Source organism: Heloderma suspectum, chromosome 3 (assembly GCF_057233095.1).
Source record: "Heloderma suspectum isolate Gila_16-S chromosome 3, 16-S_ref, whole genome shotgun sequence".
Taxonomy (NCBI): Eukaryota; Metazoa; Chordata; class Lepidosauria; order Squamata; family Helodermatidae; genus Heloderma; species Heloderma suspectum.
The window spans coordinates 309,310,649-309,331,471 of record NC_139460.1 but is presented as its reverse complement, the minus strand read 5'-3'; the positions used below and the strand labels follow the sequence as shown (position 1 = coordinate 309,331,471).

General features: G+C 47.2%; 1 protein-coding gene across 1 annotated transcript in view; it reads left to right on the top strand.

Moving 5' to 3' along the window:
* Nucleotides 1-4,198: 4,198 nt before the first annotated feature.
* Nucleotides 4,199-20,823, top strand: part of SPATA16 (spermatogenesis associated 16) — a 236,106-nt gene continuing 219,481 nt past the window's right edge. Inside the window, exon 1 of the mRNA XM_084842071.1 lies at nucleotides 4,199-4,822. Within this exon, the coding sequence (XP_084698197.1) occupies nucleotides 4,229-4,822 (594 nt within the window). The 5' untranslated portion in view covers nucleotides 4,199-4,228. The remainder of the gene's footprint in view (nucleotides 4,823-20,823) is intronic.

Sequence of the window (20,823 nt, the reverse complement as noted above, 5' to 3'; positions counted from 1 at the left end):
TACATGAGTGTGATATGTACAAAATAGTGTGTGTTGTGATGGATGTCAGGCAACCATCCTTTGTTAAGCGTTTGGCTTGGAATTAGTCTAGGCCAGTCTTTCCCAACCTGGAGCCCTCTAAGATGTTTTGGACTACAGTTCTGAGCATTCCTGGCCATTGGCCATGCTGACTGGGGCTGATGTTTCATCCATCATAATGGCAGGAGAAACACTCTTGATGGCTGGGAATCTCTCACCAGCTCTTGAGATGTAATACCTATCAGAGAAACCAGCCAGGTGCCTTCAGGAAGCCCACTAATGGTGTAGTGGAAGGGGAATACAGGGGAGTGAAACTCTGGGACTTTCTTCTGAGAAGGAGTGATAACATCATCTGCCAGAGTATTAAGGTAACTGACAGACCTTCCTTGCCCTGGGAAGTGAACGAAGTGATAACAAGGCTTTCAGGTGTTGCCGTTGTTTGTGAGTGAGTGATTAGCAGAGAGGAGGCCAGAGAATGAGGGAAATACTTCTGCAGAAGCCGGGTGCTCCTTTCCCTTTATTGGATTCCTACATTGTGCTAGCCATTCAGAAGGCAACACTTCTTAGCAAGATTGTTTGCATTTCTAATTAAAAGCTAAAGGTTGCATTTCAGCTGTCTGAAGGTACTTTGTTCAAGCTCTCTGTGTTTGCAAGTTCAACTTATGCAGCCAAAAGTAAGCATCACTGAGTTCAATGGAACTTACTCCCAGGTAACTGGGCACAGGATTCAGTCATGCTGACCCTAATAGAAAGGAAAGGTTCCTCCTGTGCAAACACTGAGTCACTGCTGACTCCTAGAGGGACGCTGCTTTCGCTGGCGTTTTCATGGCAGACTGTAGCAGGATAGTTGAATTGGGTATTATTTTATTAAGGTATGTACTGCTGTGTTTTTTTTTTGGGGGGGGGTGTACACTGTCATGATGTGTTCCTGCACTTCAAAATGTAACACGATACCACTGAAGCCCACAAGCAAGACATAAAGGCAATAGATCTCTTATGCTGTCGTCCCAAACAACTGGTATTCAGTGGCATATTTTGTCAATCTTTTGAGATTTAGCCTTTTCTTGTAGACCCTTGTAATTTTTGGTGTCTCTTTGGGGCATCTTTTCCAGCTCTATGATACCCTTTCTCCCGGGGGGCAAGGGCTTGTCTGGAAATCTCACAGTGTGTTGTCCTGTCATGTTCCATGTGTGTGGCATTCATTTAGCACTAGCCCATGTTCGAAGTGCTGCAGAGCACACAGAAATAATGGGATCCCCAACCAAAGAGCTTACAACCTATGGCAGTGAACCAGCCAAAGTCAAGCACTGTTTTCAAAGTCCCATTGATGTCAATGCAGATATTGCGTGCTTGAGTTCCACCTGTTGAAATCAATAGGACATAAAGGTACTTCAGTGTGGCTGTGTCATGATTAGCCAGAGCTGAGGAGTGAAAGAGCAGTGACACCTCCCCCTTCTCTCAGTTGAGCTCAAACATACTGTAGATAGTTGACTGTTATTCCCATCATAAAAGCTGTGAATTGAGACCTTTTTTCACATTTCTTTAATGGACAGGAACCGCTCCCCTGTGTTCACTTCCCATATCAACCTGGTAATATTAGAACAAAGGAAATCAAGTGGGACAGGCCTACAACACGCTTACTGCCCACATCATAATTACTTCACTGCCCACCCTGGCATGACTCCACCACTCCCTTCCCACCCACCCCTTTGCATACATAATCATAAGAGAAGTAAACATGACTCTACAATCAAAATCTGAAGATATTGATCCAAAGAACTATTGATGGCCACCAACCTGGATGGCTTTAAAAAGGGGTTGCAGCAATTCATGGAGGAAAACGCCATTAATGGCTACTAGTCATGATGGTGATATATTATCTCCAGTAACAGATGCAGTATGCCTCTAAATACTAGTTCCTGGGGAACATGAGCAGGAGGCTGCTATTGTGCTCATGTCCTGCTGTGGGCTTCCTATTGGGGTATCTGGTTGGCCACTGTGGGAAATAGCTACTAGTCCTGGTGGCTATGTGATACCTCCAATACCAGAGGCAGTATGCCTATGTACACCAGTTGGCGGGGAACTTGGGCAGGAGGGTGCTGTTGCACTCATCCTGCTTGTGGGTTCCCGGTCGACAGCTGGTTGGCCACTGTGTGAACAGAATGCTGGACTAAATGGTCTGATCCAGAATGGCTCTTCTTATGTTCTTAACGCTGGACGAGATGGGCCTTTGGTCTGAGCCAGCATGATTCTTCTTATGTTCTTAACGCTGGATGAGATGGGCCTTTGCTCTGAGCCAGAATGGTTCTTCTTATGTGCTTAATGCTGGATGAGATGGGCCTTTGGTCTGAGCCAGCATGGCTCTTCTTATGTTCTTAGCGCTGGATGAGATGGGCCTTTGGTCTGAGCCAGCACAGCTCTTACGTTCTTAACGCTGGATGTGATGGGCCTTTGGTCTGAGCCAGCATGGCTCTTATGTTTTTAACGCTGGATGAGATGGGCCTTTGGTCTGAGCCAGCATGGCTCTTATGTTTTTAACGCTGGATGAGATGAGCCTTTGGTCTGAGCCAGAATGGTTCTTCTTATGTTCTTAACGCTGGATGAGATGGGCCTTTGGTCTGAGCCAGCATGGCTCTTCTTATGTTTTTAACACTGGATGAGATGGGCCTTTGGTCTGAGCCAGCATGGCTCTTCTTATGTTTTTAACGCTGGATGAGATGGGCCTTTGGTCTGAGCCAGCATGGCTGTTCTTATGTTTTTAACACTGGATGAGATGGGCCTTTGGTCTGAGCCAGCATGGGTCTTCTTATGTTTTTAACATTGGATGAGATGGGCCTTTGGTCTGAGCCAGCATGGCTCTTCTTATGTTTTTAACACTGGATGAGATGGGCCTTTGGTCTGAGCCAGCATGGCTCTTCTTATGTTCTTAACACTGGATGAGATGGGCCTTTGGTCTGAGCCAGCATGGCTCTTCTTATGTTCTTAATGCTGGATGAGATGATGGGCCTTTGGTCTGAGCCAGCATGGCTCTTCTTATGTTCTTAACGCTGGATGTGATGATGGGCCTTTGGTCTGAGCCAGCATGGCTCTTCTTACATTCTTATCCCACCCTTTCTCCAAAAGCTTCATGGTCGTATGCAGCGGGGTTATCCTATTAGCTCCTCACAAGACGCCTGTGAGGTGAATTAGGCTGAGTGATGGTGGCTGGCCCATAGACACCAATGGAGGAAGCTCTATGACTATGCAAGTATTTGAATCCAGGTCTCTTCATTCCAAGTCCAACACAACACCCATTACTCTACCTGGCAGCCAACCCAATTTCCTGACCTATGGAACAAAAATAAAATAAAGTTCCAGACAATAAAAGGAATCGAGGCAGGTTCCAGGCATGGGTACATAAGAACATAAGAAGACCAAAGGTCCATCTAGCCAAGCATACTGTTCAACCAGCTGCCCACAGGAAACCCATGAACCCATGAGTGCAACAGCACCCTCCTGCCCATGTTCCCCAGCAACTGGTTTATATAGGCATACTGCCTCTGACACTGGAGGTAGCATATAGCCATCAGGACTAGTAGCCATTGATAGCCTTATCCACCAGGAATTTGTCTAATCCCCTTTTAAAGCCATCCAAATTAGTGGCCATCACTACCTCTTGTGGTAACAAATTCCATAGTTTAACTATGTGCTGTGTGAAGAAGTCCTTCCTTTTCTCAGTCCGGAATCTCTCACCAATCAGCTTCATGAGATAGTCCATGTTCTAATATTATGAGAGGGGGAGAAAAATATCTCTTTCTCCACTTTCTCCACACCATGCATAATTTTGTACACCTCTATCATGTCTCCCCTCGCTTGCCTTTTCTCTAAGCTAAACAGGCCAGATTATTGAAACCGTTCCTAAGAGCTGAGAAATTGCAACAAACAGAAGTCAAGATACCTTTTTACAATACCTATTATACAACCATTTTGTAAGCACTATGCTTATTTTCCTATATACAAAAGAGGGTATAATTCTGACGTCTTTCAATACAAAACAAAACCCTCTGCTCTTTGCTAACTATAGCTGATTGGCACCATTTGAAGTCAACAGCTGTGGGCAAATTGAATAAAACATTTGCTTTGCATGGTTTATTTGAAAAGCTCAGAATTGTAAACTTTCCCACCTTTCCCTCTCTCTTAGGATCTTCTGTCTAGATTTCTTTTGTGAGTCATGAAGTCAGCAAGCAACACAAGTTTCGAGGACGTCACAAATGAAGTGTGCCGAAAGGAGTACATCACTGAGGAGCCAAGGGGAACAGTGTGCCAACAGAATGATATTCTGGAAGCTTTGCAAGAGATTAAAAGCCCCTCAGGGGGAGAAAATGCAATGGAGAAACCCAAAGCAGGGAAGAACAACATCAAGGAAAAGCAAAATAATGATTTAGACAGGTCAAACCTTAAACGGAAGTTGGAAAGTGAGGAAAAGCTGGCTGCAAGGAAAGAGTCACGCCTGGCTGAGCTGGAGAATCAACCCATTGCAATGGTTTTGTCCCATATCCCCCTGAAGAACCTCATGGAAGTAGAAATGAAGTTGGTCTACACAGATGAGGAGGATATCACCTATGAGTTTTTGGAGTTCCAGGGGCCTATTAGTGAGCAACCAAAATGTCCAGAGGTCATAAGCATAGATTCCCAGAGATCTCCTGACATGAACATCCTGCCACAGATGGATAAATGGCTTCAGGTGTCCTTAAAGGATGCCAGCACTTGCTACAGGCAGAAGAAGTATGCAGTGGCAGCGGGACAGTTCAGAACAGCCCTTGAGGTAAGCACGAGACCAAAGAAGGAGAGCTGGGCTTGGTCATGGGAAAAGCGAGTGTGTTGGGCAGCCATAACAAGCTGGGAAAATGCAAATGGTGGCCACCATGATGCCACCTTTAGTTGGTTCCACCAGAATCCTTAGTTTTAGGCGGCTCTAAATTATGGCACATGTAAGATTAGAAACCCATTTCAGGCATTCATTGTGTAGAATGAACAAGCACTGTGGTGGGGGGAGAGATTCAGATTCGATGACCATTCTGAGCATCACAAATTAGGTATTTCAGGTGGCTAGCGATCTTGCGGCTTTACCTGCTGATAATAGCCTCTGTAGTATAGAACCTTTGTGGTGGTGGTGGTGGTGGTGGTGGTGGTGATGATGATGATGATGATGATGGCATTTTTATCCCATTCAGTGGAGACTGGTGGCTCTGATGTCAGTGGGGTGGTAAATCTGCTCTGGGTTTCAGTCAGAACCAGTCAGAACTCCAAAGAAGCTATACAAGGTACAGAACCCAATCCCCCCAAATAGGTTCAGCACCTTGAATACCTCCTTTAGAGTTCTGAATGGTTCCGACTGAAACCGGAGTGGATTCACCACCCCACTGACATTGGAGCCACCAGCCTCCACTGATCCCATTCTTCCTCTTAGGAGCTCAAGATAGCAAAATCTCAGGCCCAAGGGCTAAATCTGTCCCTCCTTTGTTCCCAATATAGGTCTCTCGAGTTCCTCAGAATGCCACACCCCTTTTTCCTGGCCCCACCCCCTTTCCCCCAACCAACAGTCTTTGGGTGGCGTCCCAGTTTTTGTGCAGTGTTTTGTGCATCCTGTGCAAGGCTGAAATGCCTCTTCTAAGGCTTAGCTACTGGCAGGAAGAGCTACAACATGCTGGCATTTTTGGCCTTGCCCCTTTTGCTCTTGGCCCTGCCCACCCCTGGAATGTTTCCCCCACCGTGCTTCTCCAAAATGGAATTTGGCCCTTGGGCTGAAAGAGGTTCAGAGCCGCTGGAATGCACAAACCCCTTTCTTCATCCTCAGAACTGCCCTGTGAGGGACATTAGGCTGAAAGGTAGTGACTAGGTCATAGTCACCCAGAAATTCAGATTACCACTTAGTAACTTCTGGCTAAGTGGTAATCTGAATCTACGTATGTCTCCCTGGTCCAAATTCATCATACTGATCACTACACTACCCTTTCTTCACAACACCCAGGACAGCATCTGTTGTTGTTGTTGTTGTTGTTCTTAGTAATGTGCCGAAAATTTCTCCCACATTTTTTTCAACCGTTCTCATTCAATTTGATAGAAGATGATTTGCTTTCAAAAAGAAATTCAATGGTGAAGAGATTTTGGAGAAATTCTCATGGGTTGGGTTTGGGTTTATTGGGTGTACCTACCTTACCATGGTGGCTGAGGAGGGTTTATGAGTGTCCTATCTGTCATTATACAGTAATCTCTGTGGCAGCCTGTAACCTCCTCGGCTTCCAGCACTTCAGTGAAAGCCATCATGAGGAAGACATCGTGAGGCAATTCCTCCCATGCAGCTTTTTCAGTTCAGAAAGTGTAGAAGGTGGCCTGGGAGGCTGCAGAGCAATGGAAAGATGTGTAATAGAGAGCGAAAACACACACAGGACCCTCAGCCACCTTGCAGTGATTAGAGAAGCTCAAAAATGCCACCAAAAGACATTCTAAATTCTGTCTCAAAGAGTGGAAGCCTCAGCATAGTTGATGCTGTTGCCACTTGCAGAAGCAGTGCAATAACCCAAAAACCCTTAGGTACAAAGAAGGAAGCTATGCTACAACCCCTGCCAATAGGGATCCCTCTCTGTGAGAAACTGTTCGAGAATTTCTCCCCTCCTTGGAGAGATTCGGTGATTGTCCCCCTAGTTGCTCTGCCCACAGATAGGCTGGAGAATTTTGAGAGGCCATTTGCGCACAGCTCTAGCTGTTGTTTCATATTTGATCCAATCCTGTGAGGTAAGATAGGCTGAGAGATAGTGGCTGGTGCAAGATCATCCAGTGAACATCATGTATCCAGCAACAAGCATCCCAACATGCCATCCAATATGCCCACATGGTCTTAATTGTCAATGCATGATCCTGCCTCATGGCAGGGTGTCAATTAATTCAAACATATAGGGCTTGTCTACATGAGGTATTTATCGTATGCCTATCATTCCCTACTCACGATTGTTTATGCATTCTTTAGATGAGGTTGTGACCATCCTGTTTTGCTTCTGTGTCTAACCAGCACCTTCGGCAAGATTTTTTAAAGGAGGGAAATGAGGCATTTAATTGGGAAAGTGAGAGAATCCACTTTATTAACTTGTGTATTTGCGCTATTCTGTTATATCACAGTGTGACCTAGAGGTTATGTAGCAAAAAGCAGGAAAGGAAACGCTCTTCGTGTAGTGCTCGGATCTCAGTTGTGTGACAAAACCAAAAGTATTTTCTACACAAGGGAGATTAACAGCCTTCTGTAGAAAAGCTCATATTCATCACTTCCCCTGTGTTAAAAAACTGCTCACAATCATGAGAGAATTCTGAATTTCCAAATCCACCATTAGGTAAAAACACTTTAAAAATGGTTTATTCTTCAAATAGCACCTTCCTTTTTAAGCACAGATAAAACTGCAGGCTCATGCTCCTCTCCAGCTACTCACTAAACATCTGAACAAAGCATCAGGGCTATTACTGAAAAGGCCCTGCTCCTTCCAAGGGCAGGTTTCATCTTTCTGGCAGAAAATATACAGAGCACTGCCCTTTCTGGCCATCTTAACAGGCAAGGAAGCGTTCTCTGAGTTACACAGGTCCCCAGTCACACAGGACTTCAAATGTATCAGGACTGAGGCACAGGCAGCTCTCAGAGGGAAGCTAAGGTATGAGGACGATGTCCCGTTCCCACCGTCACCAGGACATGTCTCAACATTCTGCCTTCCAAGCAAGACCAGGGAGCAGTATTCTAGAGCTGTCCAGCAAGGAGACATCACAGGAAAATACATTGCTTCAGCGATCGCTAGCCCTAAACTAAGCAGCTATATAGCTGCCTCTGCTGCCCTTCCTGGCATGCCATCAGGGCCCTGATCCAAAGCATGTGAGGAGTATGCTTTCTTCCTAATGGGTAGGGCTCAGTGATGGGAGGCCTCATACTGCTAGGTGAGCACTGCACCTTTGGTTCTGAACTTGGACATTCAGCTGCCTTTGCTCCTGGCGTTGAGCCTAGTGGGGCCAGTCATGGTGTATTGGTTCCCCTGAGCCAGCTGTTACCTCTTGCAGATTCTCTTCTCAGGTAGAGTTTGGGGGGCATTGTTGGTATCCACTGACTCCTCTTGAAGTACTAGTTCCCCTCTACTCAGCACTGGTTAGGCCTCATCTTGAGTACTGTGTCCAGTTCTGGGTGCCACACTTTAAGAAGGATGCAGAAAAACTGGAGAGGATTCAGAGGAGGGCAACGAAGATGATCAGGGGAATGGAAACAAAGCCCTGTGAGGAGAGACTGAAAGAACTGGGCATGTTTAGCCTTGGGAAGGGGAGATAGGATAGCGCTCTTCAAGTACTTGAAAGGTTGTCACAGAGAGGAAGGCCAGTACCTCTTCTCGATCATCCCGGAGTGCAGGAATGGGCTCAAGTTACAGGAAGCCAGATTCTAGCCGAACATCAGGAAAAACTTCCTGACTGTTAGAGCAATATGACAATGGAACCAATTACCTAGGGAGGTGGTGGGCTCTCCCACACTGGAGGCGTTCAAGACGAGGCTGGACAGCCATCTGTCAAGAATCTGACTTGGATTCCTGCACTGAGCAGGGGTTTGGATTTGATGGTCTTATAGGCCCCTTCCAACCCTACTATTCTATGATTCTAACTCTATACGAGGTACAAGGGCTGGTGTCAGGGTCCTCCTTTTCCTCTGAGGTCTCCTTTAATTATGTGCTGGTCCTGACAGGAAGCAGGTGAGACATGACAGACTAGGGCAGGAGTGGGCCACCTTTTTCTGTCAAGGGCTGCATTCTCTCATGGGTAGCCTGTTGTGTGTGTGTGGGGGGGGATCACTTATCAGTAGTGTTCATGTTCGAAGCCAAAAGGGGGTGAGTCACCCCATTTCTTTTTCTCGTTCTGCCATCCCCTTTTCTCTCTCTTCCTCTTCCTCCCTTCCCAGCAGACTGCCAGGGTAGGGACAGATCTAGGCTGACCATATTTCCTTGAGACACAAATGGGATACTGAGATGACAAAAACAGGACGGGGTTATGTAATATTCCGTAGTCATGAAAAAGTAAGATGATAACAAAAGTTTTATTACATGAACATATTGAGGTAACAATTATTCTTCAGTGACAGAACTCATACAAAAATTTAGGTAGATGTAGAGGGGACTGTATTTCACCACAATTGTACCATGAATATTTCTCCAATGAAGTAATCTTACGCAGCAAATTTCGGTCTTTCAACACCTTATCAACAGCCTGTTGAACTGAAATATGAGTCTGAAAAGCCCAAATCAAACTGAATGTAGGGCAGAAAGAATCTCTATGGGTGGAATGATGGTAGAAATAAGAGTAAGACTCACCCTCCTGGCTCCCACACACTGAATGGGGCTTAGCGACCGCCTCTTGAATTCCCCGCCACTGCAGACAAGCAAGGGGGCGGCATCTGATCGTCGCTAGCTCAAGAAGCCTGGCCCTGACTGGATAAAGTAAATGGAACTTCCTGTTTCATCACACTACAAGTTTTACTGCACACACTGATTAGCATAGAGCCTTATGCTAAACGTGTTCAGTTTTTTACAAAAAAATTAAAAACGGGACGAAATTGACATTTATATTAAAACGACGGGATGGCCGGGAAATATGAAAAAAAACGTTACTGTCCCATTTAAAATGGTACATATGGTCAGCCTAGACAGATCGCTCTTGCCAAAGGTCTAAACTAATGGCATGCAGAGGGCTTTTGAAACTGGGCTGAAGGCCACATGAAATTAGGCTGAGGACTGCATATGGCCCCAGAGCTGCAGGTTGCTCACCCCTGGACTAGGGACAAACCAAACACAGCAGAGCTAGGAAGACTGTTGTTGCTAAGGTCCCATCTCAGGCAGATGGATCTGATTTTGGTGGGGCTGTGAATCCATTCTGGGTTTCAGTCAGAACCAGCCAGAACTCTAAAGGAGCTATCCAAGGTATGGAACACTATTCCCAAAATAGGTTCAGCACCTTGGATAGCTCTGGCTGGTTCTGACTGAAACCCAGAATGGATTCACAGCCCCAAGGGAAATCAGAGCCAATGGCCTCCACTGGTCTCAGTCAAAACAAGGAAGCCCTTTCTTGCCCTTGCTGTCTAGGAGGGCCCATGGCCAGCCAATGGCCAGTCCAGAGCCTGCAAATACTTCACTGCCGTAGGAGGTGCTCTAAGCCACATCTCTGGTAGCTCACCACACAGCACAGCTGCACAGAGATCCAAGGGTTCCTAGTTCGAATCCCAGCTGCCTTTGGCAAGAATTTTAAAAAAATAGTGCCTACACGAGCCTGGAAAGTCACTGCCAGCCAGTACAACTGGGTGGCATAGCTCAGGAGGCCTTGCCAATGGGACTGTCAAGGAACACTTAGGATCCCCACCTCCCGGCCCGAGCTTAATAGGAGAGAGAGAAATGTCAACCTTTGCTTGAGAGACCTTACCAGGAGTTGAACATTTACACCTGCTGAGTGCGTGTTGACTGGAAGCTGGGGCTACTGGCATTTACAGGAAAGCCATCATAATGCTCTGCCCTGATTTCTATGGTGCTGCCAATCTGATCTAATTATATTGGAAATCCCTTCTATCATAACGATATAACTCCTACTGTGCTGTGGCTCATAATAATCACATAATGGGCCAGGATTTAGGCTTAATCAGATTCTAGCTTCCCTGTCATTTTTCCATAACACTGCTATAAAACTGACATAATCGCCCCCCGCCCCAAGTAAGAAAAGAAAAAAAGCAGCACCCATTATTTAAACATCTTTATCAGATTGATGTATGGCAGCGCTCTCAATCTCTCTCTCTCTCTCTCTCTCTCTATATATATATATATATATATATATATATATATTCATTTTAACAATGAAAAATAACAGAAATTGGATTACCACTGCTGGGAACAGGGCTATGATAAACTGTTTGCTCGTGTGCAGATTCAGCCTTAATGATGGCACCGAGCTCTCTTAATCATCGGTGACTGGCTCGTTAAACATTGCAGTGCTCCAGAGCTGGAGGCTGCATCACAAGATGGGTCACGCTGGCAGCGTACGCCGAAGGAAATGCCTCCAGACTATCACATACCTGTCCCCTCAGCCTTGAGATACATGCCCTACTCCTAGCTACAGTTACCTGGCACATTCAGGTCTGGCCTCAGAACCTGGAGCCCTCGGGCATCTGCCAAGGCCTCGGCACCCTGGCAGCGCTCACTGGCACTGACAACTGCCCTGGGATCCCTGCCTGGTGTTTGAGTCTGGGAGAATAGCATTTTAAATTTCCCATCGCACCTCAGAGTGCACAAAACTATACATGATGTGGAGAAAGAAGATAGGGAGACATTTTTCTCCTTCTTTCATAATACTAGAATCCAGGGTCATCCCATGAAGCTGATTGGTGGGAGATTCAGGACAGATCAAAAGGACTTCTTCAAACAGCGCAGAGTTAAACTATGGAATTCGCTACCACAAGATGTTGTGATGGCCACCAATTTGGATGGCTTCAAAAGGGTATTGGACAAATTCATGGAGGAGAAGGCTATCAATGTCTACTAGTCCTGATGGCTATATGCTACCTCCAGTATCAGAGGCTGTACGCCTTTCAATACCAGTTGCTGGGGAACCTGGGCAGGAGGGTGCTGTTGCACTCATGTTCTCCTTGTGGGTTTCCCGTGGGCAGCTGGTTGGCCACTGTGCGAATGGAATGCTGGACTAGATGGACCCTGGGTCTGATCCAGCAGGGTTCTTCCTATGTTCTTAGGTTCTTAGAACAATGCTGCATAGGCACATTGTGGGAAATCTTAAATGGCGGCTTCCCAGCTGGTCACTGCTGCCACCAGGTAAGCCTGCGGCCAAAAGAAATGGCACAATCATAGGAGGTTGCTCACTAGAGAGTTGGGATGGTGGAGAATTCTGCCACGGACCCCAATGAGGCCAGATTCCAAAGAATCCGGCCTCCAGAGTCTGTGGCGGAATGGAGTACTTACCTCCGCCTCCCTCTGGAATCCATCTGAGCCAGCTCCTCTGCACGGCAATCCCACAGAGCCGGCCACCAGCTCTGCATCGCTGGCGATATGGCCAGCCGCCATTGCCATGCCGTATGCCAGCCTCTGGCTGAGCTGAGGGCTAACTCCGGATGCAAATGGCGTAGTGGATGCCATTTGCGGCCATAAAGCTGTTGGATTAACCTAAATGCAGCCATTTACGGCTGCATTTAGGTTAATCTGACAACTTTACGCCCACAAATGGCATCCACTACACCGTTTGTGTCTCTGTTGTTTCATGCAGTAGGCTAGCCGGTAGGGAATCCACCCATCCCTACTAGAGAGCATTTGCCGCATTCCTGCTCTATCCTGGAACCAGTCCTGGGACAAGTATATATGCTCAGTAAAATCAAGTAGCAACACCTTTTCCGGAATATACTACAGTGCAGGGGTTAAGGGTGGGCTGGTGTGCTTTAATGACCCCCATGAAAAGCCTCCTGCACAGAAAACTAGACTGTCAGGGAGAAGGCTTAATAACATAGGATTCTGCCATGTGCCGAGCCAGACCATTGGTTCATCTAGGTCAGAGCTGCCTGCTGCAGCAGTCAGGGTCTCTAGAACGTGAGTGCAGAACCTCTTTCAACCGAAGGGCCGAATTCCATTTCAGAGAAGTACTCGGGGGCCACATTCCAGTGATTGTTGAGGCTGAAAGCAAAAGGGGCAGGGGGGAAATGCCAAAAATACCAGCATATTTTAGCATTTCAGAGAAGCATTTCAGCCTCTTAGAATGAGGAAAAAACAGAAGATGACAAACCACCATGCCATCGGGGGGAAGGGGGCATGGCTTTTTGAGGACCCCCATAGGGCCAGATCTGGCCCCTGGGCCTGAGTTTCTGCATCCCTGCTCTAGAGAGGTCTTCCTCAGCCCTCTTCCCTGAGTTCCTTTTAACTGGAGATGCTACAGACTGAACATGGGATCTTGGGCACGCCTGCATGTACTTAGTTTGACTGAGCTATGTTCCCTTCCCTTCATCCAAATATCCTCCAAGTTTCCGCCCTATGTACCTGGAATCCCTGATCCCCATCCAAATATCACTTCCCTTCATCCACATATCCTCTAAGTTTGACCATCCAAGCTATCAGTGGATTGTCCAAGTATCCTCTAAGTTTGACCATCCAAGAATTGCTTCCCTTCATCGAAGTATCCTCCAGGTTTCCTTCCTATGTTCCTGCAATCCCAGATCCCCATCCAAGTATCACTTCCCTTTGCCCATCCAAGTTTGACCATCCAAGTTATCAGTGGATTGTCCAAGTATCCTCTAAGTTTGACCATCTAAGAATTGCTTCCCTTCGTCCAAGTATCCTCTAAGTATCCTCCCTATGTTCCCTTCCCTATGTGCAGATGTCTTGGTTTCCTGCATGTGGGGAGGCTTTTTTTTGGGGGGGGGGTGACATGAGTACTCATGTACATTCTGAGTGAATGCACGTGAGTGGGAGAACTATAGCATTGAATGTTGTAAGCTTCTCCCCATGCATTTCAAAACCCTGCTTTTCCTAGGTACTGAATTGCACAGAGAGAGGGCTATGCCTGTACTGCTCTACATGCACAAAGGCTCCAGCAGGTGTCACACTGGTTTTTGTACTTTTTATAATGTATTGTAATGGTTCTTAATTTTTGTGAACCACCCAGAGACTTTTGGCTATGGGGCAGTATAGAAATATAATAAATGAAATGAATGAATTTCAACCTTTTAGAATGGGAGGGGGGAACTGTGCAAAAGCTGGGAAACCACTAAATGATTGGTGGTCAAGGAAAAGGGGGCATGGTCTTCTGGGGAAGTCTGGATGTATGTATTTATTTAATAATTGTCTGGAATAGGATTCAGTCATGTGAACCCCCGCCTGCAAACTCAAGTGGTATAGCCCAGACACAGGCTGACCACATCAGTGAGAATTAGCCCGCGGAGCAGCTTTTCCCAACCTTGGGGCAGAATCCAATGGGGCGTTTACATCCTTGCCGATTCCCTTCCGCCCCACTGACTCTTCCACAAATGGCAGATCCCACCAATTCTGTTGCACAAGCAGGACCCACCACTTACACAAGGGACATTTAGCACTTCCTAGGGGAGCCCTGAAAGGAGCAGAAACACCCATTTCTGGAAGGAGGCAGGTTGGTGGAGCTTCTTTGTGAGAGATCTGCTGACATGCTTCCTTCCAGAAATGAGCATTTCTGCTCATTTCAGGTGGCCCCAGAAGCGCTAAATCACCATTGCACAAGCTTGCGCAACGGAATTGGTGGGGCAGAAGAGAATCAGCAGGGGCAGAAGTGCCCCATTGGATTCTACCCGTGGGTCCCCAGATGTGGTAGGCCTACAACTCCCTTGATCCCCAGTCAGCATGGCCAATGACCAGGGACGATGGAAGTTGCAGTCCAACATCATCTAGGGGCCTCAGGTTAGGAATGGGAGACAATATGTGGTCACCAGAATCCATGTTCCCCCACCACCACCCTTGCAAGTGGCAGCCAACCAGGGCTAGCCCCCAGACATTTTGCTCCTGAGGTGCAAGAGAAGAGGGTGCCCCCTCCACATACAGAAGCCAAATGGCCTGGCTGATGAATCTTACTTTAACCCTTCCTGACAGGGAACCATCCTCCACCCCAGCTGAGGCAGCAGGTGAGTTTAGGGGGCCAAAGACAGGAATACAAAGCTCTGTCCTCCAGCAGAGAGGAACAGTTAAGGGATGTGCTGATCCCCACCAGCAACCGTTGCCTGAGGTGGTTGCCTGACTCTGCCTAATAGTAGAGCCAGCCCTGCAGCCAACACAGTCATGCTACATATTTTATTCCTCCAGATCATGTTGGGGGCGAGAGATATGGGGCTGCTGATTTGGGCTGCAACCACCACCTCTCATCACGTTCCAGCCTCCGTGGGTTGCGACCGCTGACCTTTGCCTCCGCGAATGCCCAGGTTTTTCTAGTTTGCAAAAATGCCACCTCGTCTTGCGTGCAACTGCTAGCAGGCTGCGAATGAGCCATTTCTGACATCTAGCCTACTTTCCCAGTGTTTGACAATTAATCCCACAGGGAGGCGACATTTGAAAAGCCCTTGTGTCTCTCTAGCACTTTTGAAAGCATATTCAGCCTGCTGGGGACTTGGCATTTACAGCTGTATGACCAGATCCGTCTGTGTACAGCAGCCCACTGAAGTGGTGCCGTACAGCGTAAATCTGTGCTGCAGCAAACCCCAGGCTGCATCAGGGGGTTTCACCCATACTGTCACCACACACACACACCTTCGTGATTCTTGATGGCTGCTGCATTTGCACAGTATGGAATTGTGAGATACTGTGCTTGAGAGGTGGCAGCCACTGGGAGCAACAGGGGCCCAGGGCAGAAAGCTCAGGGAGCAATCTGGCTGGGCCTGCCCCAATTTGACCGCAGTAACGTCGACATGAGTTACTCACTGGAGAGTCTGATTTAGATTGTCCACTGAAGCGTCAGAAGAAGAAGAAAAAAGGACAGAACAGGCTACCAATTTGCATAATGTATATGTATAGGTGCAAATTTAGAAATCAGTATAATTTATATAGAAATATAAAACATCTCACCACAGCAGAGAAGACTGACTAGGTGGCCTGTGTACTTGCTCTGTCTGCTGTCCATGTGCAAAGTGTTGATGGGCCACTTCAAAGCCCCTGTTCTCCCCTCTGATGGTTCTTTAAACCAGACTTCGACTGGGCTGCCTTTCGAGGACTGAGCTCTGTTAAGGAGGACACATGGCCACCGTCGTTTGATTTCCAGTTAGGAAATGAAATGTAATGTTTGTCATTACATTTGGCACGCTTGCACTGGCTGCCTGTATGTTTCCAAGCCCAAATCAAGGTGCTGGTTTTAACCTATAAAGCCTTACAATGACTCAGGACCACAGTACCGGACCAAGCGCCTCTCCCAGGTCAAATATACTCGCACACTAGGCTCAACGTCTAAGGTCCTCCTCCAGGTGCCTACTCCAAAGAAGGCTCAGAAGGCAGCTACAAGGGAGGGGGTCTTCTCGGTGGAGGCCCCAGAAGAACTGGACACAGTACTCAAGATGAGGCCTAACCAGTGCTGAGTATTTATCATACCTCACCAAAGAGCAAGTGCAAAGGAGAGATGAGAGCTCCCAGAACAAGACATTAAGAGCTGTCCTGGACCACCTCCACAATTTACACCAGCTTATACAAAACAGTCAATCAAATATCCACTGCACCGTATCAAAAATCCACTGCCAGTTTCAATTGCACCTACGTTGCCCACTAACATCTTCCACCACCACCACCTTGCGCTCCTTTTTAATTTTCTAGATCATCTTCCTCTGTCCCCAGCCTGATGCACAGGTCTCCCACGTCAGCAATGCCTGCTCCCAAAACCAGCATCTCTGATTTGCACCGTGTCTTGCAGCTCATTCTCATTACCACAGGATCTGTGCTGTTCAAAACTGCTTAAAAGGTGTATTCGGTCATTCTGGGTAATGCAGCGCTCCCCAGAGGCGGTAAAATGGCCTACTTTCTTGTGTGTGTTTATCAAACCGTGTTCTTCATCAGAGGACCAAAATGTAATTAGCTGCTGTAATTTATCCCGAGAGGGAATATTTCCTTAGCACCTAACCCCGGGAGAGGTGGTAGCTGCTCTTATGAGTAAGCAGGCTACAGCGTTCCTCGTGCAGTAATTCACACGGCACTAAAAATGCTTGATCTTTTCCTCCGTAGTCTAATACTGATTACCTTGAACTCTCACTACTAAAGGACAGCCGCTAGCAGAATTCTATGCTTAAATCTATGCTAAAACCTAAGTTCTGTGGTAGGAATACATCAGGGATGTTCCAAAGCTCTCTGTGTGTTTGTGCATGTGCAGGATGGAAAGGGTTTTCTTGGAATACATTGCCATGTGCTGGAATATAGGTACTGGAGAAGGAATGTTAGGAATTATAGCACACTAGCAGGCAATGGGTGTGTAAACCAAGACTAGGCAAGTGCCCACTCTTAAAATAAGTCAGACCTGCAAAAGCTGTGACCTACCAAGCTGAGCACACTCGCGATGCATTCAGTGCCAGGTCCAGGTTTTGGACGGCCCTTAGCACTGGAGGCTGATGGCGCCATTTTGGTGGGGCTGTGAATCCATTCTGGGTTTTAGTCAGAACCGGCCAGAGCTCTAAAGGAGCTATCCAAGGTGCTGACCCTATTTGGGGGATAGGGCAGCCCCACCAAAATCAGAGCCACCAGCCTCCACTGGCCCTTAGGCAAGACACCTTTGGTGCACCCCCTCTTCCCGTAAGTCCACTTCCTCACTGCCATTGTCACCCACTCCTCTTGCTCCTCATCCTCTCCCTCATCATCACTAAGGCTTGCTTAGCAGGCAGAGAGCCAGCGCGCCAGTAGGCAGTGGCATCTACTGCTCCTTCTTGTTTGGGCCAGGGAGAGAGACAAGTGAACAAGCAGGTTGCAACGGTGAAGAGGAGGAGCAACTCCGGGGGCTCTTGTCAGTGGACCCCTAAGAACATAAGCACATAAGAAGAGCCCTGCTGGGTCAGACCCAGGGTCCATCTAGTCCAGCATTCTGTTCACACAGTGGCCAAACAGCTGTTGACCGGGAACCCACAAGCAGGACAGGAGTGCAACGGCCCCCGAACAGCACTCTGCTTGGGTGTGGGTCCTTGGCAGCTGCCTCTCCATAGCGACCCTTGATGCTGGCCCCGGTTAGTTTGACAAACAGAGCACTTTGCCAGTGGCACAAAGCTGCTTTGGATACTAATTATTATTGTTTTCTGCTTTGGTTAAATGCAAGCCATAAGGGGGCAGAGGCAGGGCCGGCTCCAGGTTTTGGAGAGCCCTTGGGCAAGAAACCCTCCGTGGGGCTCCTCCCTCAGTGAATCTGCCTTCTCTCCAGCTGCTCTTACTCTTCATCCCCTTTCTCATGATTGCTGTCCCTTGTGGAGAGCCAGCAAGTACGCAGTGGCATCTGCTGCTGCTCCTTCTCATCTCCACTGTTATCTGGGCCAGAGCGAGAGGCAGGTGAACCACCAGGTTGCAATGGTGAAGAGGAGGAGCAACTCCAGTGGCCTCTTCCAGTGGGGCCCTGCTGAGGTGTGGGCCCTCAGCAGGTGCCCAACCATGCCTACCCTTGATGGCAGCCCTGTATGTATTATGCTCAACAGGCCTCATGCTTTTGCGGTGCCAAGATGTTTATGGAGTCCCTATTATTATTATTATTATTGCATTTATATCCCGCCTTTATTCCTCTTGCAAGGAACCCAAGGCGGCTTACATTATTCTCCTCCTCTCCATTTTATCCTCACAACAACAACCCTGTGAGGTAGGTTGGGCTGAGAGTGTGTGACTGGCCCAAAGTCACCCAGTGAGCTTCCATGGCCGAGTGGGGACTAGAACCCAGATCTCACAGCTCCCAGTCCAACGCTCTTGCCACTACACCACACTGGCTCTAGTCAGCCACTATATGCAAATGAAGGGCTGAGCCAGAGCCAGAGTTGTATAGGCCTAATGTGCCTCTTACCAAGGGCTGGTTGCATTCTGCCAAACCAGAGCTTACTGCTGGATCACATCTAGCTGCATTGGATCTTGTACATATCGCAACGTCTGTACCTTGAGATCTTCCTCAGAGAGGCCCAGCTCCAGGTCCCTTCGCTACTTGAAATATCATGGGGGGTTACCTGGGGCAGGAACTTTTTGACAAAATAGTGGAGCTCCCTCCTTGAAGGAAGTTTGCTCCATCACTCCCTGACCATTGGCATTTTGGTGGCGAGTGAAGACTATGCTTTTCCAGAAGGCCTTTTGAGCTTGAAGGGATGCTTTGCCAGTTGCTGCTTCTATTTTTGCTGTGGTATTCTGTTGTTTTCATTGTTTTATATGTATTTGGATTTTAAGTTTGCAAGCCACCTTGGAGATGTTAATTTAGTTCAACAACCAGGATATAAATATTTTTAACTGACTGATTGATAAGTGCCTGGGATTCCACAAATACTGTTGCTAGCCCTCATAGTGGTGAAAAAAAACCCATTAAAAATGCATTGGCATCTGAGCCCAAAACAACAAATGTTCACGGTCCACCAGTCCGTGATTATGGATTTCTGCTACCCCCATTTGCCCTGCTATTAGGGTGGCCGTGTGTCCTACTTTACAGAGGATAGGAGAATATGGATAGGGGGCCATTTTTCTCCCTCTCTCATAATACGAGAACCCAGGGTCATCCCATGAAGGTGATTGGTGGGAGATTCAGGACAGATCAAACGAAGGACTTCTTCACACAGTGCACTGTTAAACTATGGAATTCTCTACCACAAGGCGTAGTGATGGCCACCAATTTGGATGGCTTTAAAATGGAGTTAGACAATTCCTGGAGGAAAAGGTTATCAATAGCTACTAGTCTTGATGGCTATGTGCTACCTCCAGTACCAGAGGCAGTGAGCCTATGTACACCAGTTGCTGGGGAACATGGGCAGCTGGGTGCTGTTGCACTCATGCCCTGCTTGTGGGTTCCCGGTCGACAGCTGGTTGTCCACTGCGTGAGTAGAATGCTGGACTAGATGGACCCTTGGTCCATCTGGACCCTTGGCCCAGCATGGCTCTTCTTATGTTCTTAAGTTCTTAGTCCTATATTTAAAAGGCTATTGGAGGACAGTCCTCCATTTGAAGGGCTGTCCAGTTCAAGTCCTATTGAAGATAAGGAATCCTAAAAAGAGAGAACAACGACTTTGATGTTGCCCACGGACAGCACCCAGGCAGCAGACTGAGCAGCAGGCACTCAGGTCACCTGGTCAGAGTCTTACCCACTATGGTGAAATGCATTTGTCAGGGTTCCCCTTGTGACCTGGACTGCCTGAGCCACTCCTTAAGGATCCCATGCCTCCTTATGAGTCCCATCTTCCTTCTTTTGAACTTCCCCTTCCTAATAACATGGGGTTTAGGCTGTAGACCTGGAGAGGTTGGCAGTTCAGACCCCTAGGTGTTAACCACAACAGTTTACTGGTAAATGAAAGCCAACAACTTACAACTAAAGGTATTTACAGAATAGAGCTGAGTGATACAAAAGGCATTAAGAGAAAATAAAGGTCGCAAAAATGCAAGTTCCTTTACCCTAGCTGCATTTAGACTTCTCCAGGCTGCTTCTTCATGCACTCTCTTCATGCTCTGGCCTTCCTCTCTCTCTCTCTCTCACTGGCTCTCTCTCCCTTTTTATCCCTTCCTTCCCCAAAAACAAAAGTCCTGTTTCAAACCTGGAGAAATGAAACCTAACTCAGGAAAATGAAACCTAACCAGGGAAATGAAACTACTCTTCTCAGGGTTACCCTCTCCCAGAAAAACAACCCCAGGCGTCTAGGCCTGACTTTTTTCTTTTCCTTGCCTCTGTAGGCCTCAAACCTCCACAGCATTGCATTTTCATTTAAATTACAGTAATTATTTCTAAATTGGCATCTATAATATCAATTAGCATATGCAGATTTTATGCATATTGCTATCTTCCTTTGTTCTCTTGGTGACGTCCCTTTTAGTGATGCATTTCCTCTTTTCTGGTGATGTGTAATGGCCACCCTACCTGCTATACTTCCTAGAAGCAATTTGTCATTTGAATTACAGGCCACAGATATTTTTGTACCAGCCAATTTCACTCACCGTTGCACCACATTGTGGGTTTTGTAGTCTTCTGACTCCATAAACAATGCATAGTTTTCATGTATGCAATCATGAGTATACGAATATTAGCTTCCCTGAAAGCAGAGCACTTTCTGGTTGATGCACAGCAGATATC